Consider the following 26,271-nt stretch of genomic DNA (forward strand, 5'->3'; position numbering starts at 1 on the left):
GGAACAGGGACTGACTGCAAATGGACATGTGGGGTCTTTTAACTGTGATAGAAATATTCTAAAACAGGACTGTGGTGATGGCTGTAAAACTAGGCAGATACACTAAAACTCACTGAACTGTATGCCTAAAATGGGTGAATTTTATGGTATGCAAATCATACCTCAATAAAATTGCTTTAATTAAACCTCTACTAAATAACATACTCTCAAGCAAGCATCTCTTTAAAAAATTTCAGTACTAACAGATGAGGTTCAAACTTATTTAATGTCAATTTTTTCAAGTCTACCTCTTCTAATCTGTTTAGAAAAAAACTGTTTTTGCTAATATTAATTCAAAATAAAATTTAGGGGGTGCCTGGGTGGCTCAGTCGGTTGAGCGCCGACTTCGGCTCAGGTCACGATCTTGCGGTCCGTGAGTTCAAGCCCCGCATCGGGCCCCTGTGCTGACAGCTCAGAGCCCGGAGCCTGTTTCAGATTCTGTGTCTCCCTCTCTCTGACCCTCCCCCATTCATGCTCTGTTTCTCTCTGTCTCAAAAATAAATAAACGTTAAAAAAAAAAAATAAAATAAAATAAAAAATAAAATAAAATAAAATAAAATAAAATAAAATTTAGTATGAGTGAGATCTTAAGTAACCTCTATAACCTCAGAATATTAGGAAAAACATAGAAAATAGAATTACAGTTGAGAAAAATCTAAAAACTCATACTACATTCCTATCAGAAATTTTCTCGTAATTCAGAAAAACAGACAAAAAATTTCCATTTAGTTTTACATAAGCTGTGATAGACTGACAATATAAGGAGCCAAGTCACCATTTCAATCTGTAAGAACTTTAACCAAAAATGTCAGACTGAAAATGAACTTAAAATGGTGACACTCAGTAATCTGTGACATCTTTCAATTCCTTTGTTTCTCTGCTACAAAGAAAAGCAACACATTTAAAAGATGAAATTTGCTTGAGTTTAAATCTACAGTCACATTCAAAATCAAAAATTGAGTTTTTTCCAAATTAAATACATTATCTAACAACATAAGTGCTCTTCTATCATTTTTTAAAAATCTCTCCAGGGGTGCCTGGGTGGCTCAGTCGGTTAAGCTTCTGACTTGGGCTCAGGTCATGATTTCACTGTTCGTGAGTTTGAGCCGTGAGTTTGAGCCCTGCGTCAGGCTTTGTCCTGACAGCTCAGAGCCTGGAGCTTGCTTTGGATTCTGTGTCTCCCTCTCTCTCTCTGCTCCTCCTCCGCTCATGCTCTGTCTCTCCTTCCAAAATAAACATTAAAAAAAAAATTAAAAAGAAAAATTTTCCAGGGGCGCCTGGATGGCTCAGTCAGTTGAACATCCAAGGTCATGATCTCACAGTTTGTGGGTTTGGGCCCTGTGTTGGCAGCCCAGAGCTCTAAGCCTGCTTTGGATTCTCTGTCTCCCTCTTTCTGCCCCGTGTGTGTGTACTCGCTCTCAAAAATAAGCATTAAAAAAAAAATAATAAAAACCTCTCCATATTAATGTTATATTAGAGATAAAAAAACCATATGAAATCAGATAACACAAATCACCTAAGTATAAAAATTTTACAGATAATATTCTAAAATATTCTATTCCAGTACTATAAAGGGACATTTAAAGGACAGTTATAATTAGCTCTTAATACACTACTGACAGATTAGTAATATTGATATATATTCCAGCCCAAGATCAATTTCTTTTTTTTTTTTTAATTTTTTTTTTAACGTTTTATTTTTGAGACAGAGAGAGAGCATGAACGGGGGAGGGGCAGAGAGAGAGGGAGACACAGAATCGGAAGCAGGCTCCAGGCTCCGAGCCATCAGCCCAGAGCCCGACGCGGGGCTCGAACTCACGGAACGCGAGATTGTGACCTGAGCTGAAGTTGGATGCTTAACTGACTGAGCCACCCAGGCGCCCCTGCAAGATCAATTTCTATTGCTAAATTCAATTCTCTTCAGAACTTTAGAAGAAATAAATCACTGATTATATTTATAAGGTCATATAACTGAGGTGTATTCAAATGCTTTATATCTTAAGATAATGACATACTGAATAGGAAGGTACAGATGATATAAAGAACTATCTTCCAATATTTTGCTTTAAAATTAAGTGCTAAAAAAAAAGAAAATGAGTGGCAATTACACCACAACCACCTGTCTATCCTGCAACATAGGCCCATCAATGTTAACTTAATTATTACCATAACAGGCTGTAAATCAAGTAAGCAAAAGGCCATCTCAATATAAAGAATATTCAGGGTTGCAAAGGAAGATCAAGAATCTACTAAAGATCAACAAAGGTAAAAATATATATACAAAATAATGGAGAAACAGGCAACGAAAATGACTAAAAAGTGGAAAATTATGTTTTCTTTTTTAAAAAAGACTGGGTATGGAAATCTAAAAGAAATGTCTTAACGAGAACAGCTGATAAGGCATTTTTAGTAATTTATAATGCTGAGAACTGTTAACGCTGAAAACAAAAGCTGATACCTAGTTTTCAAATTCAGAAGTCCTTTAGCACGTTTAGCCTTTTCTCTCTGGAGACTTCAGTTTGCAATGAATAAAGGCTACACTATTGATGACTCTTCACTGAGATTTAAGAAATAAAATTCTTTATCTGCTAATTGGTGCTAAGTATCAAGGACTTTATTGGTTGGAATAGACAGAAGAAAATGGTTAAGAGGCTTCATAGAAACAACCCCTGCTGGCACATTACCCACTAGAGAAGACAAAGACTACTTATGTGAACTCTAAGTCTCCAGATTAAAATCACCAAAAAAGTCCCTTCGTTTAGCACCAAGTCTAAGCTCTATAGAGTAAACAGAAGCCAAATAATTTTCAGCTTATTTAACAAGTGTCATCATTTTTATTGTCCCTGTAATTTTTCACTTAGCCAGTGAAGGTATCACTTAAACAATTTCTAACTTTTGGTACAAACTAACTTAAGCAGTTACTTCTTTATCTTCCAAATTTCCAAACCATTTCACAGTAGCACAAAAGTCAGATGAAAAGATTATTTAAATATGGAACTCCCTTTTAAAAGCAAATGCTTTCCCTCTAGTTTTTTATTAATCTACAGGATCAATTCAGAATCTGTTTTGCAGTAACTTTAATTTTGTTTACTCTGGACAAGTAAAACCCCTACATTACATGAAAAACTACTAATCTGCCTATTAGCCTCTGTGTGTGTGTGTGTGTGTGTGTGTGTGTGTGTGTGTGTATGTATGCATGTGTGTATATATATATATTTTTTTTTTTTTTTCCCAAAAGCCTACTTATATTTTTGTTAGTCCCACATCCAGTACTTTTTTTTTTTTTGGTATCTTTAAACAAATTGATAAAATTCCAAAACAGGGTTTTTTTTAAAAAAAACTAACATTTTAGTATGTGTTAGGTACTACAGCTTCAAAAACAAAAATGTACTCCAACTATTATAGAATTAATAAAATGTAAGACCTAATTTGGATGTGAATATCTGATATAGTATTTTTCATGAAAAAAAAGGGGGGGGTGACTTTCAGTTTAATCAGCAACTGTATGAGTAACAAATCTGAAACAGTGTTACTCAGGGAGAAGAAAATAACAATAACATAAATGTTCCAGCCACTCAGTTCTTTGGTAGTTCACATGTTACACACTATCATCTGTAACCCCATCTAATGATGACTCTGGCTAATTCATAATGAAAGATGTATCCAAAACAAATAAGCCTGCATTTCACCTTATAAACTACTGTTGTGAAGGTGTGCATTTTAGGAATATAAAATACATGTTTTAAGAAATGTGTATTCTCTGGGCTCCTGGGTGGCTCAGTCGGTTGGGCATCCAACTTCAGCTCAGGTCATGATCTTGTGGTTCATGGGTTCAAGCCCTGTGTTGGGCTCTGTGCTAACAGCTCGGAGCCTGGAGCTTGCTTCATGGATTCTGTGTCTCCCTCTCTCTCTCTGCCTCTCCCCCACTCTTACTCAGTCTCTAAAATAAATAAAACATTAAAAAACATTTTTTTTAAATGTGTATTCTAGGGGCACCTGGATGGCTCAGTTGATTAACTATCTGACTTCGTTTGGCTCAGGCCATGATCTCATGGTTCATGAGTTTGAGCCCTGCATAGGGCTCGCTTCTGTTAATGCAGAGCCAGCTTCAGATCTTCTGTCCTCCCCCCAGCCCCTTCACTCTCATGCTCTCTCTCAAAAATAAATAAACATTAAAAAAAAAAGTGTATTCTATTCAGGAACGATTTGCCTAGGTTTTTCTTTCTTCGTGAGGCTCAGAATATTCTTCCTCTACATGAAAATTAGAGCAGGGCCTGTGAGCAATGCAATGGTTGGGCAAATGAAATGAACAACTAAAATCATACCACACTTACAAAGTACTTATGCCTGATCACAATTTCCCGATATATATCCAGTTCATTATCTTCAAGTTGTTCAATTCATAAAGCACTTTACTTAGATATATAATCCAATCCCACCAAAGGTGTATAATTTAAAATGTAACCATAAGCCATCTTCACACAGTTCCAAAAAGACCCCAAGAGAATGCTGCTATTTAAAACAGAATAGGTGGGGCGCCTGGGTGGCTCAGTCGGTTGGGTGTCCGACTTCGGCTCAGGTCACAATCTTGCGGTCCGTGAGTTCGAGCCCCACATCGGGCTCTGTGCTGACAGCTCAGAGCCTGGAGCCTGTTTCGGATTCTGTGTCTCCCTTTCTCTCTGACCTTCCCCCATTCATGCTCTGTCTCAAAAATGAATAAACGTAAATAAATAAATAAATACGTAAATACATAAATAAAACAGAATAGTTATTTTTGTGATGCCTGGGTGGCTCAGCTGGTTGAGCATCAGACTTCAACTCAGGTCACGATCTTACGGTTTGTGGGCTCGAGCCCTATGTCAGGCTTTGCACTGACAGAATGGATCCTGCTTTGGATTCTGTCTCCCTCGACCCCCTCAAAAATAAATAAGCATTAAAAACAATTTTAAGGGGCGCCTGGGTGGCGCAGTCGGTTAAGCGTCCGACTTCAGCCAGGTCACGATCTCGCGGTCCGTGAGTTCGAGCCCCGCGTCAGGCTCTGGGCTGATGGCTCGGAGCCTGGAGCCTGTTTCCGATTCTGTGTCTCCCTCTCTCTCTGCCCCTCCCCCGTTCATGCTCTGTCTCTCTCTGTCCCAAAAATAAATTAAAAATGTTGAAAAAAAAAAAAAATTAAAAAAAAAAAAAAAAAAAAAAAAAACAATTTTAAAAAACCAGAATAGTTATTTTTTGACAAAAATAAAATTAATCAGTAAAGAACAGATTCTTTAGAAAGGCTCTTTCAGTAACAAATCAAATTTCACATACCTGTAATATCAAGAACAGAAGGAGATGCAATGTAGTATCTATGAACTGTTTCAAGAAGTTGAGCACCATGGCCTTGACCTTGAAATGGAGTCAGTATCAGCATCTGACTACAGTAAAGAAATGATTTTAAAATTAAAATATCATAACATGATCCGTTTAAGAATTGCAAATCACTATAGCATTAAGAACATTTTAAAGTCAGCGTGGTTTTTTTCAATCAACCTTCCAGAAATCCAAAAATTATCAAGATACGCAAAATTGGTTTAATCTTCCACACTGTTTCAATGGGAACAATGAAATAAATCAGTACATAGCCAATGAATAATGGTGATTTTTTTAAACAAATCAACACTATTATAACAAGTATTGGAAACTTCAGCAGTTCCTTCTTCTGAAATAAAAGACAAGGCACGTGTTATACCGCCAATTACCTTACACGTGGCCGGGTTTTGTCTGGGTACACATAGTAATTATAGACTGTCATGTAGCCTACGGTCGCAAAGAGCGTAGCTCCATCCTTATTATACTTCTCAAATCTGCAGATAAAACAGAAAGCCAAGCAGGTCAATTACAGTCGCGCTCCCATGCAGTGTCCATTTTCTTTTCCATTCTCCGACTGAATTTTCAGTGTCAGCAAGCTACTCTGTGAGGGCCCAATGGGTACACCTGCTATGTTCTGAATGTACAATTCACTTAATTGGTGTGCAGCAACTTGGATAAATCAGACCTCTTTACATCACTTCAGTGCACTTGCCTATTATAAAGATGAATAGGTGGCAAGTAAAAGAAAACACAGGCAAAGCTCATTTTACTGTTTAAGCCTACATTCAGGGCCCTAACGGACAACAGCATTTAATTCAGCTCTATTCTCAAGGTCTCCGAAAGCATAATGAAGGAAAACTCAAGCCTCATAAACAATAGTTTTTCTTTCCTGGGAAAAATATCATTATACTGTCCCAATAATTGGGCCGCCACAATTAAAATGCTGGCTTTGTGGAGGTAATAAGGTCTACTGTTGCTTTAGAACTGTACTTACACTAGAAAGTAGTGCCATCTTTCATCATCCACGTCAATAAAGCTAGCAGTTTCAATAAACCACATCAAAAAGGTCTGAAGCCTTTCATGATATTCTCGAAAGCCTCTACATGTCATGTCAGCCTAGGGAAAAAGCCAGGAAAAGTCAGGTGAAACTCATCACAGAGGTAAGTGAAAGTCTGCAGAACACAAAACTATCCTGTGGGAAAATGTTTAGAAGTCTCAGATTAAGATGTGTACACAGACACACACACAAAATAGATCTTTGTTTTTAATGCTGACTGAAACTTGTTTCCTGAACTTAGAATGAGTCACTGAAAATAACAAAACAGCACACCGGTTTCAGGCAAATGAAGTACTTTCACCCAGGAAATATTTAGATTTATCTTTACCTTGTATATCTGAAAGGTGAAGTTTTCCCCTCCTGTTGGACTGAGAACAGAGTATGTATGAAGTAAGGTTCCAAATGGCTTGAAATCGACTTCTTTTTCCAGCAAAGAGAGAAAGTCATTCGTGTTTGTACAAAATCCAGGTGGGATGATTTGTCTAATTTTGCCCTCAACATCGTCTGCCTAAGGAACAGAGGTTAAAGGACATAAGAAAACATTAATAACAAATTTGACTTTTAGTTGATTATACTTAATTTCTTTGAAATGGACAAAACCCACAAAAATCACAAAAATGAAGTTCCCAGTTAAACTAAAGAAGAAAACACATGGAGAAATGAGAAAGGATGAGTTTCATGTGCACAAGAGACTACTACCACACAAATCGGAGATGAACATAAGTATAATAAAGAAGTAAAAAAGAAGAGGCAGGTAGCCTGAAATCAGGTGCAAGAATGAGGGCAATGCTACTGAAATTCCTAACATTATATAGAAAATGCTGACCATATCCCTTCAGGACAATTGGAACTGGCCCAAACAAAAAACCGCTTATTATTTTATGTGTGTCAAGGAGACCATATTATCCAAGATCACAAGCAGTAGTAAGGGGAGGCTACAGTCTGACCAAATGAACAGCAAACTTACATTAACAAGTAGGTCGTAACTCCTTCATACACTAAACTCAATATTAAGACGACAATTTAAAAAATATGCCCACTTAGGACATACATAATTTATATGAATGGACAGATTATCCACTCATCCCTATAATGTGACACAAATTTTATAGACTTGGATTTGTGACAGTAGAAAGAGACAAGCCTGGACAACAAAATTAAACTCAGAGACTAAAATTACCCTTGTTAAACAACCTCAATGAATGTTAAAACTATCAGCTGAGCAGACTTCATAATCCCTTTCAAAACCCCAAAAGACCACTTGATTGAATACATTTACTACTTCTCTTTAACCATGAATATTTGATGAAGTCTTACAATAAAGTATTACTGCTTCTCACCAGGCAATAAAACTTAATGAATTGGTCTCAACTTAACAAAACCTTATCCCTCAATACAGTCCCTAAAAGCCTGACATTACATTCAACAAAATGAGCTTGCATTCTATTCAAACTTTTTCTTGAACAATGAGGCCAGGTTTTTACTTAATGGAGTTTGCCGTGAGTTCAGCTGTAATGTTTGTATTGTATCTATTTCCACAAGGACTGACACAAGAACACTTTGTGTTAACTTACTAAGCAGCTCTTTCATACCGTTTACATGCATGATGGGTATTAGTTCTAAACCAAGACCCTTGCTACTTAGCATTCAAAACAGGGAAATTAAGATGCTTAGGACAAAATACACTACAAAAGGCTAATACAACATGCTACTAATTCCTGTCCTTTCAACCATCTTTTAACTAAGTAGAAGCAATGCACCTGCAGATGAATAGCACTTTATTATCATTCAGTTACAATTTAGGATAGAGAACCAAGGATGGAGTTTATCACAAACAAGTTTTATTATTTTAATGCTCTGCTACCACCAACATTTATACATAACTTGTTTATAGCTATAAAAAAAGAAGAGCTATTATTTAAAACATAGCTCTTCAATACTATGCCCAACAGCTTATTTGTAATGCGTACATCAGTCCTTGCAGTTCATTCACCTTCAAGATCAAATAAACTGCATTTGATATTTTTTGTTTAAAGTGCCATCTAATGTGAAGAAACCATCTTAAACGTATTTTATAGAATATGTACAACCTCAATAAGTACAAGAGGAAACTGTAATAATAAGGAATAGTTTTAAGCAGTCTGATGTATGGCAATTAAAATCCAAAGTAGTGACAGGTAAAGTAGTATAATTTTAGTCCAAGTTAAAAAAAGTCAAGAAATATTACTTTTAAATAAAAAGGTTTATAACCTATCAGTTTAAAAGAAAACACTTCAAAGCATTTATAGTATAATTATAAATTTTAAAAACATTCCCTATATCCTGTCTTCTTAACAAGGCATTGCAAAGTATGATCGAATAACTTCACATATCTTGCATCAAACGTAGAAACTAAGTTTCAAGTAGCAGTTCTGGTAGAAGACAGAAACCCAAAGGTTTGAGCTCAATAAAGCTGAAAGAGAGTTAATGTTTAACGTTCAGCCTTCAAGGGATACCTATTTACCATAATAAGTATCTTCAAATAAATACTTGGCTCTGGGCAAGTTCATAACATTTAAGAACTTTTACAGAAGAATAAAAGAGTAAGTTTAAAAACAAGGAATCTATTACATATAATAGGTTAGAAAAAACATGTATCGGATATATTACAAAAAATACATCGCATGAAACCAAATGGCTCTTATCTACTAAATATACTGTTTTAAGGAAAATATCCCATAACCACCCTGTCTTAGAAATCTGTACTCTTTACTAATTTAGTTCAGTTAAATATTCATTTTTCATATTGGATTACTGGCCAGATAATAAAAATCGTCATTAAAGAAAAACCCATCCCATCATTTAAAATTTTTTTAAATATTTTTATTTGTTTGTTTATTTTAGTAGGCTCTACACCCAACATGAGGCTTGAAATCACAACCCCTGGATCAAGAGTTGCACGCTACAGTGACTGAGCTAGCCAGGCACCCCATCTCATCTTTTTTAAATTCCATGTAGAATCAAAGCTTAACTGAAACCTTTTAGTTCCAATGCTTGCCGCTAAAAGCTTAGATTCTATTTCTGAAGATCACTAAAAAATTCCCTACTTTCAAGAATATTATTTTAAACCGCAATTAAAATTAAAGAAAAAATGTACTTATAGATAAGAAATTAAGCATTCATGAATAGATCAAGAATCCAGAATACAACCTGATATATTAATTAATAAAGACATCCCTTACAAATGTTTTCCAAACATTTAGCAATATCTTTTTAAAAAGGAAAGTATAGGGGCGCCTGGGTGGCGCAGTCGGTTAAGCGTCCGACTTCAGCCAGGTCACGATCTCGCGGTCCGTGAGTTCGAGCCCCGCGTCAGGCTCTGGGCTGATGGCTCGGAGCCTGGAGCCTGTTTCCGATTCTGTGTCTCCCTCTCTCTCTGCCCCTCCCCCGTTGATGCTCTGTCTCTCTCTGTCTCAAAAATAAATAAAAAACGTTGAAAAAAAAATTAAAAATAAAATAAAATAAAATAAAAAGGAAAGTATAGGGGGGTGCCTAGGTGGCTCAGTCAGTTGAGCGTCTGACTGTGGCTCAGGTCATGATCTCACAGTTCGTGGGTTTGAGCCCCATGTCAGGCTCTGTGCTGACACCTCAGAGCCTGGAGGCTGCTTTGGATTCTGTGTCTCCTTCTCTCTCTGCCCCTCCCCTGCTCATGCTCTGTCTCTCAAAAATAAATAAATATTAAAAAAAATTTTTTAAATAAATAAATATAAAGGAAGTATAAAGGTAACTATTATACTATTTAGTTTTTAGGTAAGTCATGATGAAATGTTTTAGATTGCATTATCTCACATTATGATTTCAACTTCCAATGTTCTATACCTTGATATATATGCGATTTTCCCAGAAAGCAATTTTTGCTTTTCCTCATCACTGCATAAAGCAATGTGCCTGAGAATAACTGGTAGTCTGCTATGATGTAAATATATTTATACCTTATTTGTATTTATACACATTTGAAAACCAAATGACGTCGTTAGTATCTTATCCTAAACAGCATTATTTGTGTAAATTTGTCTATGGTGAGTTATTTTTGAAATAATGATTTTAAAAAGGCCTGTTAAGTAGGTGCTCCTTTACTTGGCTAAAGTGGCAGACTTAATAACATTGACTAGAATTCTAAGATTACCTAAGATCTACTACAAACTACAAGCCAAAAAATTTCCGTATCTGCTTAATTTGCTCAATCTTACACTACCCGACAACATGTCTGGAAATCTGAGCGTTGTTAGAGAAGTTAACAGTGTGAACTTTTTCACTACTGGAAAAACAAAAGTGGTATCCTGCTGATTTATACTGCATTAGTATTTTGCTACCTAAGCTCATATATAAAATTCTAAGATAGAAATCTCAATATATAATTTGAAAGCTTTTTATATTTTATAAAAAGCATTACACACTAAGAACACTGTCAAAATTATCAAAAAGAGTATAGTGAAGTATTAGTCTACCAAAGATTATTTTTTCATTTCCTCAAGATTAAATTTTTAGAAGTGCACAAGGATTTTCTTTAAGATGCTAAAGAATCCAGAAAATTTTAAATATTTGCTCTCATCTACTCTCAAATTCAATCCATATTAGTGGAAGACAAGGATAAAATAGATGATTGAAATTCATGGATAATACAAACTGTACCCAAATATTTCAACTTTCTCTACTAAACCTTTTCCCAGAAACGCTAACAATTAGCAAGACTGAGCAATCTTAGTTACACTCCCTTGCACTAAAAAGCAATGAAATTACCTCAGAAAAAGCGGGAGACTCTGAAAAGTGTAAGACCTTGATGAAAGAAACTGAAGACAACACAAATAAATGGAAAGATATATTGTGTTCATGTTTGTACTACTCAAAGCAATCTATAATTAATGCACCCTCCATCAAAATACCAACCACATTTTTCACAGAACTAGAACAAAGAATCCTAAAATTTGTATGGACCCACAAAAGACCCTGCACAGCCAAAGCAATCCTGAGAAAGAACAACAAAGCTGGAGGTATCATGCTCCCTGATTTCACACTAGACTACAAAGCTATAGTAATTAAAACAGTATGGTATTGGCACAAAAACAGACAGATCAATGGAATAGAATAGAAAGCCTAACAATAAACCCATGCATATATGATCAATTAATCAATGAGACAAGAATAAACAATGGGAAAAGACAGTCTCTCCAATAAATGGCATTGGGAAAACTGGACAGCTGCATGCAGAAAAATGAAACTGGACCCACTATCTTACACCATATACAAAAATAAATTCAAAATGGATTAAAGACTTGAATGTAAGACTTGATGCCATAAAACTCCTTTAAGAAAACATAGGCAATAAACTCTTTAACATTGTTCTTAGCAAGTTTTTCAGACTAGTCTCCTCAGGCAAGGGCAACAAAAGCTAAAGTAAACAAGTGGGATCACATCATACTAAAAAGTGGAGAAAAGGGAACCCTCATAACTGTTGGTGGAAATGTAACTGGTGCAGCCACGATGGAAAACAGTATGAAGGTTCCTCAAAAAATTAAAAACAGAACTACTATACAATCCAGAATTCCACTTCTGGATATTTATCGGAAGAAGATGAAAACACAAATTCAAAGAGACACATGCACCCCTGTATTCACTGCAGCATTATTTACAATAGCCAAAATGTGAAGCACTGTAAGTATCCATTGATAGATGAGTAGATAAAAATAGGATATATACAAATACACATACAATGGAATATTACTCAGTCATAAAGAAATGAAATCTTGCCATTTGCAACGACATGGATGGACCTACAGAGTATTATGTTAAGGGAAATCTAAAAAACAAAGCATACGAACAAAACTCTTTGTTTACCGACTGTTCCTCCTAGCTACAATACAAGCTCCATGAGAGGAATGATTTTGTTTTGTTGCCACTACAGCCATCAAGAATATAGAGGCATAGTGATATCTCAATACAAACTAAGAAGAGGAAAGCCCATCCCCTCAACATTCACTATCCATTCTTTTTTTATAAGGGGAAAAAAGTCTTTGCTTGAACATGTAATTTATACAAATCATCTTCGATCATGAAGCAAATAATCCTACAAAAAGACACCATAAAAGATTGATTCCTTACTCCTAACACAGCACTTCTAAATGGAAAAACCTGGTTTTCAAGAATGGAACAATTAGAAGTCAATGCAAATACACAGCTATTTCACTGCAAATAGTATTTGAAAGATTTACCAATAACTAAGTCACTAGTTCCTTTGGAAGAAATGAATCCAGTATTATCAGCTGGAACTTTAAAAAAAAAAAACAGGGGCGCCTGGGTGGCGCAGTCGGTTAAGCGTCCGACTTCAGCCAGGTCACGATCTCGCGGTCCGTGAGTTCGAGCCCCGCGTCAGGCTCTGGGCTGATGGCTCGGAGCCTGGAGCCTGTTTCCGATTCTGTGTCTCCCTCTCTCTGCCCCTCCCCCGTTCATGCTCTGTCTCTCTCTGTCCCAAAAATAAATTAAAAAAAAAAAAAAAACGTTGAAAAAAAAAAAAATTTAAAAAAAAAAAAAAAAAAAAAAAAACACCACCACCAAAATCTTCAAATGACAGTATATTTTGTACTACACAAGGAAACTACTACCTGCATTTTTAATAAGAGTATCTAGCTGGGCCTGAGAATTTAACAATCTAATAAGAAACATATGATCAGGGAAAAACTTCACTTTAATAAGTCTATATTACACGCTAGTTTATACAGCATTGCGTGAATTTGGGCAAGTCCTTTACAATGAAACAAAATTTTAAAAATTAAACAATAAAAAGAACCAAATCAACCAGTCCCAAGTCATGGAGAGGTTTTAGCCAACAAAAGATGGGGCATGAGATTGGCAAAAGATTTAAGTCAGAAGTTTAAAGTCCATTTAAAACCTTGAAAAAGTTGGTTTTGGGGCCCCTGGGTGGCGCAGTCGGCTAAGCGTCCGACTTCAGCCAGGTCACGATCTCGCGGTCCATGAGTTCGAGCCCCGCGTCAGGCTCTGGGCTGATGGCTCAGAGCCTGGAGCCTGTTTCCGATTCTGTGTCTCCCTCTCTCTCTGCCCCTCCCCCGTTCATGCTCTGTCTCTCTCTGTCCCAAAAATAAATAAAAAACGTTGAAAAAAAAATTTTTTTTAATAAATAAATAAATAAATGAATAAAAAGTTGGTTTAATTGCTAATCTGCCCCTCGCCCAGTGGCACTCTGTCTCTCTCAAAAATAAATAAACATTAAAAAAACCTTTTTTTAAAAAATAAGAATGCAACTTGCAATTTTGTAAATGTGATTCAGCGACAAAAATGGCATTTCATTTAAAAAACTCAACTCTGTGAAATAATTCTTTGTTTTAATTTTTTTTAATGTTTATTTTTGAGAGAGAGAGAGAGAGAGAGAGACAGAGTGCAAGCAGGGGAGGAGCAGAGAGAGAGGGAGACACAGAATCCAAAGCAGGCTCCAGGCTCCGAGCTGTCAGCACAGAGCCCAACGAGGGGCTCAAACTCACGAACCGCAAGATCATGACCTGAGCGGAAGAAGTCGGACGCTTAACCCACTGAGCCACCCAGGCACAGGCACCCTTCTGTGAAGTAATTCTTAATGAAAAGTTTCAATGCCTTGAAGGAAGATAGTTGGGGGGGATGGGTTAAACAAGTGATGGGGATCAAGGAGTACACATGTAATGAGCCCTGGGTGACAACGTATGGAAGTGCTGAGTCACTATACTGTACACCTAAAACTAGTATTACACTGTATGGTAACTGGAATTTAAACAAAACTTTAAAGAAAAAAAAAATTGCAGTGTGTTTAAATAGGAATGCGCAGAAACAGAACAACTCTAAAACACATAATTTTCTTTTTAAAGTTTATTTATTTATTTAAAGAGAGAGAGCCTGCACACAAGCCAGGAAGGGGCAGAGAAGAGAGACAGAATCTTAAGTAGGCTCCACCTCACCTGAGCAGAGATCAGGAATTTGACACTTAACTGACTGAGCCACCAAGATGTCTGAAAACATACAGCTTTCTTAAGGTCCCTCAGGGATTCATGTCCATCCTAAACATGCAAAATACACTCATCCCATCCCAACACTGCCAAAAGTTTCAACCATTCCATCATCAACTCAAGTCCAAAATGTCATTATCTAATCAGGTATGAGTGAGACTCTGGGTAGGATACTTCATGAGGCAAAATTCCTTTCCACCTGTGATACGGTGAAACTAGAAAGCAAGTTATTGCTTCTAAAATACAGTAGTGGGACAGGCACAGGATAAGTTAAGGAGTTTCCCATTCCAAAAGGAAGAAAATGGTAGAAAGAAAGGTGTCACTGGTACCAGGTAATTTCAAAATCCAGAAGGTCAAATTCCATTAGGTTTCAAGACTTGGGGATACTGTGGCAAGCAGCTCTACCCTCTGGGTCTTACTCCTTTTTCTCAAAGGGAAGTACACGTTTGCAGCTGAGTAGTGTTATCAGCTTGTTTCCTACCTATAGAATTTAGAAAATTCATTTGCCTTTCCTCATCCTGTTAGTCCACACTGGCAGTGCTTCTGCTGATATAACACTCTCAAAACCCTTCTAGGTCACCTGTGTGTGCCATAAGGGTTCATGCCATTAGACAAGATGGTCCTACAAAGGACTTGATCTCTACTCAATCTCTATTCCTGGCTTTTGCTGAGATTACTGAGGAGATACAAGAGTCACATGCCTAATCTCTTCAGCAAGAGTAAAAAGTTATCTAGCCACGCTTTCAGCTTTCTCTCCACAGCACGCTTTCCTAATAATGAATCTCCTAATTTCCGTGTCTTCTGCAACCTGGATAGGCTAAGAGTCTCCCAAATCATCAAGTCGTGGATCTTTTATGCTTTACGGTTCTTCTCACAATCTCTCCCTTTCCTCCCACATTTATAATAAGCCGCAAGAAACCAGGCCACAACTTCAACCCTTTGCTTGGAAATCTCCTCAGCTAAATATCCAAGTTCACTGCTTATAAATTCTTTTTATATAAATGTAGGACACAATTCAGCTAGGCTTTCTGGCACTATATAACAAATATCTATCTCCTTTCGTTCATTTTCTAATAACATGTTCCTCCTTCCCTTCTGACTCCTCGACAGAGGCACCTTCAACATTCCTATTTCTACCAATATACTGTTTGTGATGGTACATTATTCTCTATGATGATATTGGCTTTCTCTCTCATGCTTCTAACTTTGTTCTGAGCCCTCACCAGCAATGCCTTTAATGTCCATATTTCTACCAACAGTCTTTTCAAGGGAGTCCATGCTTTTTCTATCACGTACCTCAAAATTCTTCCAGTTTCTACCCATTACCTATTTCCAAAGACATTTCTAGAGTTTTAGTTATTTGTTGCAGTAGCACCCCACTTCCTGGTATGAAAATCTGTATTAGTTTCCTGCGGCTGCCATAACAAACGACCACAAACTTGGAGGCTTAAAACAACAGAAACTTATTCTTTCACAGCCTTGAGGCAAAGTCTAAAAACCGTATCACTGAGCTAAACTCAGGTGTCAACAGGGCCACACTCCCTCCAGAGGCTCCAGCGGAGAATCTGTTCCTTGCTTCTTCTAATTCTAGTGGCCAGAATTCTATTTGGTAAACAAAATACAACTATGATCATAAGAGTGAACATTTTTATAGAGAAGGACCACTCAGGAAATAGATCAGGCTAAGGATCATCAAACGTTAACTGCCATGATAGGCAGGCAATCACATCCATAACTAAAGATTGAATATGTGGTTTCAAAGCTACTATATAACAGATTCTCTCCTCCCTGAAATCTTTAAATTTTAAAACCTGCTTTATATTCAAATGGAAAGCAGAGTTAAAGATAAATTCATTTTTGTTCTTACCTCTACACAGTCAAAGTTCTCATCAACTTTAGACGCATATTCAACACGGAACATTGTTGACAGGCTACCAGCAATATAGTATAACAGGATCTTCAGACCCTTGTAACCAAAAGCAGTTTCACTGAAAAGGAAAAAAATATCAATAATCTGAGACCCCAGAAAGAATCTTGCAAAGTCATTACCAAGTATTAACCATCCATATAAACAAGTTTAACTTTATGGGTAGTTTCAAGATTTTATTTTTTTTAAAAATTTTTTTTTAACGTTTTTTATTTATTTTTGGGACAGAGAGAGACAGAGCATGAACGGGGGAGGGGCAGAGAGAGAGGGAGACACAGAATCGGAAACAGGCTCCAGGCTCCGAGCCATCAGCCCAGAGCCCGACGCGGGGCTCGAACTCACGCACCGCGAGATCGTGACCTGGCTGAAGTCGGACGCTTAGCCGACTGCGCCACCCAGGCGCCCCAGTTTCAAGATTTTAAACGACACCCGTTTTAAAAAGAAACAAGTATTTGTAATGAAACTGTGTCTCAGCTTTCCTCATTTATAAAATGAGAGGGGCACCTGGGTGGCTTAGTAGGCGAAGCATACAACTCTTGATCTCAGGGTTATAAGTTCGAGCCCACACTGGGTGCAGAGATTGCATAAAAATAAAATCTTTAAAAAAAAATAAGAGAAAATAACAGCACCTACCTTCGGGATGTTGTTTGGGCTGAATGAGGAAGTTAATACCTGTAAACTGCTTATAATGTTGACTAACACATTATACAAGTAGTAATAAGTGTCAGATGTTACTGCTACTGTTGCAGCTGCTGCTATTATTACTAGTACCAGAGAGCATTTCAAATCAGACACAAGTGGTATTAAACTGGTACCTGGCTAGGCAAGCAGCTAACATGTAGCTTTGGCCCAGTCTTGCCTCCAATTTACCACCTGCTTCTATCATCAAGATACCAGAGCTGCTGAGAGTAGTGAAAGCACCTAATTACACCCCTGTATGAACTCAGAAAGCAGATCTGGGGCTGCTATTTTTCCAATCCTGCTCCCTGAAATCCATCTACGCCTTGATATTCTCTAAAAAGAGTCTTCCAAAATGTGAATCTAAAATATTCAGAATAGGTAAAGCTACAGAGACAGAAAGTAGATTAATGATTGCCTAGGGCTGAGGAGAGTAATGGGGAAAAAGAGCATGACTGCTAACTGGTTATGGGAATTTGGGTAGGAATGACAAAAATATTCTAAAACTGATTGTGAAGATGACTACACAACACTCATTATGCTAAAAATCATTGAGCTGTATACTTTAAATACAGGGGCGCCTGGGTGGCTCAAGTTCAGTTAAGCATCCGACTTCAGCTCAGGTTACGATCTCAGTTTGTGAGTTCGGGCCCCACGTCAGGCTCTAAGCTGACTGTTCGGAGCCTGGAGCCTGGAGCCTGCTTCGGATTCTGTGTCTCCCTCTCTTTCTGTCCCTCCCTGGTTGTGCTTTCTCAAAATGAATAAACATTAAAAAATTTTTTAAAAAGTAGATCAACTATATAGTAAATTATATCTCAATAAAGCTTTTCTTTTTTTAAGTGAATTCTGAAGAAGAGTACCTGGAAGAAGCAGTGCCATTTCCAGATTTCTGTCTAGACTACCAAAATAAAATATTAGCAGTGTCCATTCCAGGACTCTGAAAGTTATGTTTATAAAAAGGAATGGCAATGATAGTAGTATCAAGGTCATACCTGAACCATAAGACATGGTCATCATAATTATCTGTCATCTGTCTAACTTAGGAGTATGCAAGCATTTTTAATGACATGCAAAACAGAATGAATATACAGAATACCATTAAGAAGCATCATCTGTAGACTAGATCCTATGCACCAAAGAAAGAGATTTTAAATAGCAGTAACAGGAAGAGAATAAATAGCTCCTTAAAAATAGAAATCCAAAAAGAAAACATTCCTCTTTTTATAATAAAATAAAACCTATTTGAAATACAAAAGACTCAAATTTTGGCATGAATCAATACATAATAAAATACAATTATTACTATTTAATAGCACATAAAATGCCTAATCTGATACATTAATAATTAAAACTTCTGAGAAAATTTGTCAATGAAGAGAAATCTGTCAATTTCAAAACACATGCGGGGCACCTGGGTGGCTCAGTTGGTTAAGCATCCGACTCAATTTCAGCACAGGTCATGATCTCACCATTCGTGAGTTTGAGCCCTGCATCAGGCTCTGCACTGGCAGTGCAGAACCTGTTTGGGATTCTCTCTCCCTCTCTCTCTGCTCCTCTTTTACTAGCGTGCTCTCTCTCTCTTAAGATAAGTATACTTTCAAAACAAAAACCACATTAAATAAATATGTGAACAATGCTGAAATAACACATAGGTAAAACAGCCATGAAGGGAAATATTTTAAATGTCAACTATATCAAAACATGCTTTCTTCCTACAACAAACCAGGGTTCCTTAGGAAAATGGCTGACTCCAGAAACACTGGAAAAAGTATACGATGAATCTGAAACATCTTACCATATCAGAAAGTAAAGTGTCCCCAAAATGATGATGATATATCAAAAGGATTCAAAAGCCCATTTGAAATGGGGTAATTTGAGTGTCACAATAACAGTAATGGATTATAACTCATTGGATTAAAAAAGAAGAATCCTTGAGTCTCTTCTGATATACACAAAGAAATACTTAAGGGGAAAAAAAGAGCTCTTCCTTACAGAATGCCAACTAATAAATGTAGAAGTTATGACAAAGTTAGAGAATCACTATTTTATAATCACAGTAAAATACCAATTCAGGCAAGAATCATCAATGGATTTAAAACTACTGGGTGAAAAAGACTGATAGGGAACAGTATATTTTCAGTCTCAGAGTATCTCCCCACAGATTACATAATAAAGGAAAAAACCTTACAGTGGAGAAAGCTGACAGGCACCTCTAAACTAAGTTAACAAGTTATGGAACATACTGACATCATGAGCTTTCTGATTGTGACAGACTAAGGACACACACAACTTCTGCTAAGGTACTACAAAAATGCACAATATCTGAATTTAATCATGAAGAAAAATCAAACTAATCCAAAATTAAAGTTTATAAAACTAGCCTAGGGGCGCCTGGGTGGCTCAGATGGTTAAGCGGCCGACCTCAGCTCAGGTCATGATCTCGCGGTCCGTGAGTTCGAGCCCCGCGTCGGGCTCTGTGCTGACAGCTCAGAGCCTGGAGCCTGTTTCAGATTCTGCGTCTCCCTCTCTCTGACCCTCCCCCGTTCATGCTCTGTCTCTCTCTGTCTCAAAAATAAATAAACGTTAAAAAAAATTAAAAAAAAAAAAACAACTAGCCTATAACCCACAAAAATGTGATATCATGAAAAACAAAAAGACTGAGGAACTGTTTCAGATTAAAGGAGCCTAAACTAAATGCAATATATGACTCTGGATTGGATCCAGAATGAAGAAAATTGTTAAAAAGAATTACTGGAAACCAATTGGCAAAATTTGGAATGTGGATGATATATTAGAAAATAGTATTACAGCAATGTTAAATTTCCCGAGTTTTGATAATTCTATGGTTACCGTCCTTGCTTTTAGGAAATACATTGTAAAGAATTTAGGAGTAAGGGATCAAGATACATCTGCAACCAACCCTCAAATGGTTCAACAACATACCAATAGATCTATATAGCAGTGAACGATTAAAGCAAATATAACTAAATGGTAACTGGGGAATCTAGATTTTAAAGGATATAAGAGTACTATTCTTATAATTTTCTGCAAATGTGAAGTTTTTTTCAAAATCAAAAGTTAAAAAAAATGGTAACTGGCTATTCTAATAATGTAATGAAGCTATAAGAAATTAAGGAATTGTGCTGAATATCCTAGGATATATCTTTAACATTGCTTTCAAAAATAAATTTCTCTGTAAATAAATAAACTGCTTACTCATCATCGAAGAACAACTTGAGCTTTCCAGCTTTAGGAGAGTATATTTTGTACTAAAAGCAATATAGCACAGCAAGAGGAAGAAAAAAGTAGTAGTTACAAATATGGGCTTCACAGTCAGACTGCCTGAATCTAAACTTTGGCCAGTCAGATGTCCTTAAGCAACTACCCAATTCCACCAATGTACAGTGTAATGACTAGTAATACCATCGCTAAAACAGCTGTGAGAATTAAATGAGAGAATGCCTCTAAAATACTCTGTGATAAGTATTATATAGTAAACTGGTGTCTCAATGTCAAAAATGCCATTCTAATATATATTTTAAATAAATTACATAAAAAACAACAAAGAAAATAAAGTCTGATTTCTAGATCTTAAAAAAAAAAAAAGTGTTGGGTTTTTTTTGGCCATACTAATTTGGCAAACATCTTACTATGTTACTTACTCATCCCCAAAGAGTTGGTGGGTATATTCAGGAAAGAAAGTTCTAATGTCATTCTCAAGATCTTCAGGAAAACGAACTGTTTAAAAGAATAAAAAATATAGAGATATTAAAGATACTAAATTAAAGATATTAAAGGTGACAGGTATTTCCATTTCAAGAATTTCACTATAACTAGGGTACAGCCAACATTTTTCTTATGTAAAATGTAACTTCTCCATTATATGATTTACATCAGATTCTCATGAGACAAATGAACAATGAATAATATTGCTTTGAGTGCTTTAGCATCAAAACCCTACTGATTCTAAAAATTAGAAAACTAGGTATGAGAGGCATCTGATTTAGTTTTTATTTTTCTATATGTTTATATACAATGAAAAGAGTAAAAGAAAATAAAACCAAAAAGATACTTGCAGCTAAGAAAAGCTACAGCATCAATGAAAGAAAAACAAAAACAACAACAAAACCTATGGAAAACATTCTGAGGACAAGAATAATCTGAGTTTTGAAGAGGCCTTTATCATCACATCATTCTTTATCAGTGCAAGATGATATTTATGTTGTTACTAGGTTTTAGAGGGGTTTTTGCTATTAAAAGTAATACTGCAATGACATCCTCATACACACACCTTGCTGTACAAGTACACACAGGATAAATTCCTGGCAGTAGAAGTGCTGAGTAAAAGTACTGAATTATTTTTGTAAATACTGCTTAACTGTTCTCTAAAAATACTTTAACAGCATGTATATGTATATATGTATATGTACATACATATGTATATATGTATACGTGTATGTATATGGATATATACATATATACACACATGCACACACACCCACCTACCAGCAGCTACTTAGATTCCTTTGCTTCCCACATTCTTGACAATATTCTGGACCCTCAACTTTAATTTCTACCGATTTAAGATGGAAAAGGGTACTCTGTTATTTTATTTGCATTTATTGTGACTTCTGATATTACTGGACATTTTCCCAATATAATTTATCTTATGTATAATTTATCTTACCCCACCATCTTTAAATTGAAGAATGAAAAGTTGTAGATGAAAAATTTCTAACATTGTCCTCCTACAACAGATCATTCACAGGATGCCAAAGTATCATCCAGCAGATTAATGATTTACAAAAGAAAAGATAGCTTTTCACATAGACATCTGGCAGTCACCACCTTTTCAAGACCAACATTGTATGTCTGCTGATTAAATGCAATATAAAATATACATTTTCCTACCAAAAATGTTTATGCCAGATCTAATCCAGCTTTAAACCTTCCAATTTACAAGAAATATGGAGGACAGAGTAACAGGTGAACTACTACTAAAAGAAAACAGACAAATCAAGAATGTAGATTTGTCTAATAATTCTATACAATGACTTTACTCTCCCAAATAAATCAATGGCAGAGGGGCAAAAAGTTCCATGTTGAGGGGAGGGATTGTTTTGGATTAAAAGAAATTAAAGAAACTTTACAGCCAACCATAATGCACGATCCTTGACTGAATTCTGGTTTAAATAATTAAAAAAAAAAAAAAAGCTATTGAAGACTTTCAAGGACAACCAAGGAAACCAGAAAATTACATGATATCAAAAAATTACCATTAATTTTTATAGGTGTAATAATGGAATTATGGTTATATATGTAAATATTCATATATTAGAACATGTGCTATGAGGGAACTGTCATGATATTTAGAAATCTATTTTCAAAGAAATCAGCAAATGTACATACTAAAGCAAATACAACGGGGTGCCTGGGTTGCTCAGTAGGTTGAGTGTCCGACTCTTGATTTCAGCTCAGGTCATGACCCCAGAGATGTGGGATCAAGCCTTATGCTGGGCTCTGTGCTGTGTGGAGCCTGCTTAAAATTCTCTCTCTGCCCCCCCCCCAATAAAACGAAATATAAAAAAATATTCTAAACCAAATATGACAAAATTTTAATTGCTGAATTCAGGTATTAGATATATAAGTAAGTTATGTTCTATTCTCTCAAGTTTTCTATGTGTTTACCAATTTTCATGATGAAAATTGAAATTAAAAAAAGCCTGGGCAAATACAGCAAAATGTTAAGATGTGGAAAAGCTGAGTGATGGGATCATGATATTCATTAGTTTGCTATGTATTTTTTGCATGTCTGTAATATTTCACAATAAAAAAATAAATAAATCCGGTATGTTTAGACTCATTAACCCCCCAAATTTCCCACCACTGCATCTCTAATATTTAAAAATGTTTAGAAGCCTCTAGAAATTATTAAAAATTAACTGCAAACTACTGCTTCTAATATATAGCACTTTGGTAGTGATGAAGAGACACGGACAAAAAGAAACATTATAAGTGTCAAAAACCTAGCTATGATAACTATTTCTATAGTTTGGATTGGCCTTCTTCAATGTTCCTGTCATCTAAACTACTAAGGTTTTACTATTTCGGCATGAAATGTAGTCCACAGGTAATAGGAACTAAAAGAAAGAGAAAGCAAAGTGATGAGTCTTTTAATTGAAGTAAAACTCAAATACTTTAAGGCAAATATATAATTAAATATTTATTGCTTGGATCTGATTAGATTTGGGTGAAATAATCCAAGAGAGATTCTTTAAAACTAATGCTATATATAAAGGATTCTTTTAATATCTAATAGATGAAGTTTTTTAAATAATTTTTTTAATCTTTAAGTTTATTTGAGAGAGAGAGAAAGCATGAGTTGGGGGGGGGGGGGGAATCCCAAGCAATTTTACCACTACCTCTTTCTAGCTCACTCCTTGTGATACCTCAACTCTAACAATTCTTTAACCTCCAACCTCCACCAGTACTTACAATGTATTGATTAGAACACAATTTTCACTGTTCCTCCCCTTCTTTGTACCCTCACTTTCCAGTGTAGGATTCCATGGCCAATCAATATTATCACTCCCTCATAAACATCCTTAACTCCTTTGCTCCAATCTTTGTCATGCCAGTCTGCTAAATCCCCACTCTAGTTAAGTCTGACGGTATGCCCACTTTTTGCTACACCCTTGCATCTTCATGTAGTTGACCTTGACTTTACATTCATGAGTACAAAACTTGGAAGTGGACCCTTAGTGCTACCTGACAATCATACTATAGTTGTCAAGGCTACTCACTCTTGTTTGACAAGATGACTACTTCCTCAAAACTCCAACATCTTCTAGAAACACATTCTCATCTGATAACCTTGCTTCTTGTTTCACTTAGGAAACAGAAGCATTCACAAAAGAACCTGCACAACTGCCACTTCTACACCTAATTTATTGTAGCCATTCCCACGTCTTCCTTTTGTTAAACTGGCAGAGAAATTCTCCATGCTCCCATCTAAGACTAAGCTCTACAATGATATTCTCAAGAATATTCTCTCGTATTTTCAAGATCACTCCACAAATACTCCTCATTCTTTTCCTGTACCATTCTCCCCTTCTCTGACAGATCATAGGCATCAGCATATAAACATGCTGTTATTTCTCCCATGCTTAAGTAACTCTTGTTGCAATACTCATATCTGAAAAAGCCGTCTTCAATATAAGGCAAAATGAAGAGTTAAAGTGGGGACAGAGATAGAGACCCCTTTATTACCAGAGATAAAAAAGGAACTTTTTTTTTTTTTTTTTCTGAGACAGAGAGAGAATGTGTGTGAGCAGGGGAGGGGCAGTGGGAGAGGGAGAGAGAATCCCAAGCAGGCTCCATGCCCAGCACGGAGCCAGAAGCAGGACTCAATCCCACCACCATAAGATCATGACCTGAGCCAAAATCAAGAGCTGGATGCCTAAATGATGGAGCCACCCAAACACCCCAGGAAGGAACATTTTATAAATGCTTAAAGGGTTAATACATCAAGAAGGGTTAATGCATCATCTGTATGCACCTAATACCAAATCTTCAAAATATATGAAGCATTAACTATGCTTCAATTAAAAAAAAGAAGAAGAAAAATACATGAAGCAAAACTAGACAACTGAAGAAACAGACATCCACAATTATAGCTGGAATTTTCAATAGTCCTCTCTCAACTGTTCTGACAGAATAAGTAGATAAAAATCAGCAAAAATATACAAGACTTGAATAACACCATTACACCAAGTGACATTTATAGAACCTTGTATAAAACTGCAGAATATAAATTATTTACATTCTCTGGGACCCTCCCCAAACACCTGGAACATTCACCAAAACAGACAATATGTGCTAGACTATAAAACAAATCTCAAATTTAAAAGGACTGAAATAATCTGACCTTCCTGGAATTAACAGAAATCAGTATAATAAGGTAGCTAGAAAAGCCCCAAGTATTTGCAAATTAAGCAACATTTTTTCTGTGTAGCCCACAGATCAAAGAAGAAATAATAACAGAACAATAATAAAAAACACAACATAACAGAATTGGTGGGATGCAAGTAAATCAGTATTCAGAGGTAAATTTATAATTTTAATGCTAGTATTACAGATAGAAAGTTTAAAACCAGTTATTTAAGCATTTACCTCGAGAAGGGAGTTTGTTTGTTTGTTTGTTTATTTATTTATTTATTTTGAGAGAGAAAGAACATGAGCAAGGGAGGGGCAGAGAGAGATAGAATCCCAAGTAGGCTCCGCACTGTAGGCCAAAGCCTGTTGTGGGGCTCAAAATAAAAAATGGTGAGATCATGATCTGAGCTGAAATCAAGAGTCAGATGCTTAATACACTGAGCCACCCAGGCACCCCAAGAAGAGAGATTTCTTAGGAGCAAATGAAAGAATAATTAAGATTATAAAGATTAAGAGAAATAAGAAATAAACAGAAAAGCAATTTTTGAAAAGATCAGTAAGACTGATATACTGATAGGCAGACTCATTAAGAAAAAAGAGAGAAAACACCTATTACCAGTATCCCAGAAAAGGGATTACAGATTCTACAATCCTTAAAAGGGTAACGGGGATATTATGAACAACAATCTGACAGGAAATTTAGGTAAAATGGACAATTTCCTTAAAAGACAAAAATTACCAAAACTGACACAAGAAGAAACACCAAATCAGAATAGTACTAAATCTACTAATTAGATTTCTAGTGACAAACCTTCTCACAAAGAAAACTCAAGGCCCACAAAGCTTCACCAGCAAATTTTATTGAACATTTAAAGAAGAAATATCAGTCTTTTGCAAACTCTTTTTAGAAGATGGAGAACACTTGACAACGCATTTTATAAGGCTGGCAAAACCCTCATACCAGGGGCGCCTGGGTGGCGTAGTCGGTTAAGCGTCCGACTTCTGCCAGGTCACGATCTCGCAGTCCGTGAGTTCGAGCCCCGCATCAGGCTCTGGGCTGATGGCTCGGAGCCTGGAGCCTGTTTCCGATTCTGTGTCTCCCTCTCTCTCTGCCCCTCCCCCGTTCATGCTCTGTCTCTCTCTGTCCCAAAAATAAATAAAAAACGTTGAAAAAAAAAATTAAAAAAAAAAACAAACAAAACAAACAAACAAAAAAAACCCTCATACCAGAATCAAACTAAGACCTAGAAAAAAAGATTACA

At 36.3% G+C, this 26,271-nt stretch overlaps 2 protein-coding genes across 2 annotated transcripts in view; one reads left to right on the forward strand and one right to left on the reverse strand.

Moving 5' to 3' along the window:
• SLC25A12 (solute carrier family 25 member 12) overlaps nucleotides 1-26,271 on the forward strand; it is a 212,334-nt gene that overhangs the window by 42,569 nt on the left and 143,494 nt on the right. The gene's annotated exons all lie outside the window — the stretch shown is intronic.
• Nucleotides 1-26,271, reverse strand: part of HAT1 (histone acetyltransferase 1) — a 61,389-nt gene that overhangs the window by 22,361 nt on the left and 12,757 nt on the right. The window contains exons 3-8 of the mRNA XM_058714059.1: nucleotides 20,737-20,812; nucleotides 16,337-16,457; nucleotides 6,771-6,950; nucleotides 6,380-6,501; nucleotides 5,775-5,879; nucleotides 5,344-5,450 (exon numbers count right to left, since the gene is read on the reverse strand). Coding sequence (XP_058570042.1) covers nucleotides 5,344-5,450; nucleotides 5,775-5,879; nucleotides 6,380-6,501; nucleotides 6,771-6,950; nucleotides 16,337-16,457; nucleotides 20,737-20,812 — 711 coding nt within the window. The remainder of the gene's footprint in view (nucleotides 1-5,343; nucleotides 5,451-5,774; nucleotides 5,880-6,379; nucleotides 6,502-6,770; nucleotides 6,951-16,336; nucleotides 16,458-20,736; nucleotides 20,813-26,271) is intronic.

The sequence above is a fragment of the Neofelis nebulosa genome, chromosome 2, assembly GCF_028018385.1.
Source record: "Neofelis nebulosa isolate mNeoNeb1 chromosome 2, mNeoNeb1.pri, whole genome shotgun sequence".
In the NCBI taxonomy this organism is placed as follows: Eukaryota; Metazoa; Chordata; class Mammalia; order Carnivora; family Felidae; genus Neofelis; species Neofelis nebulosa.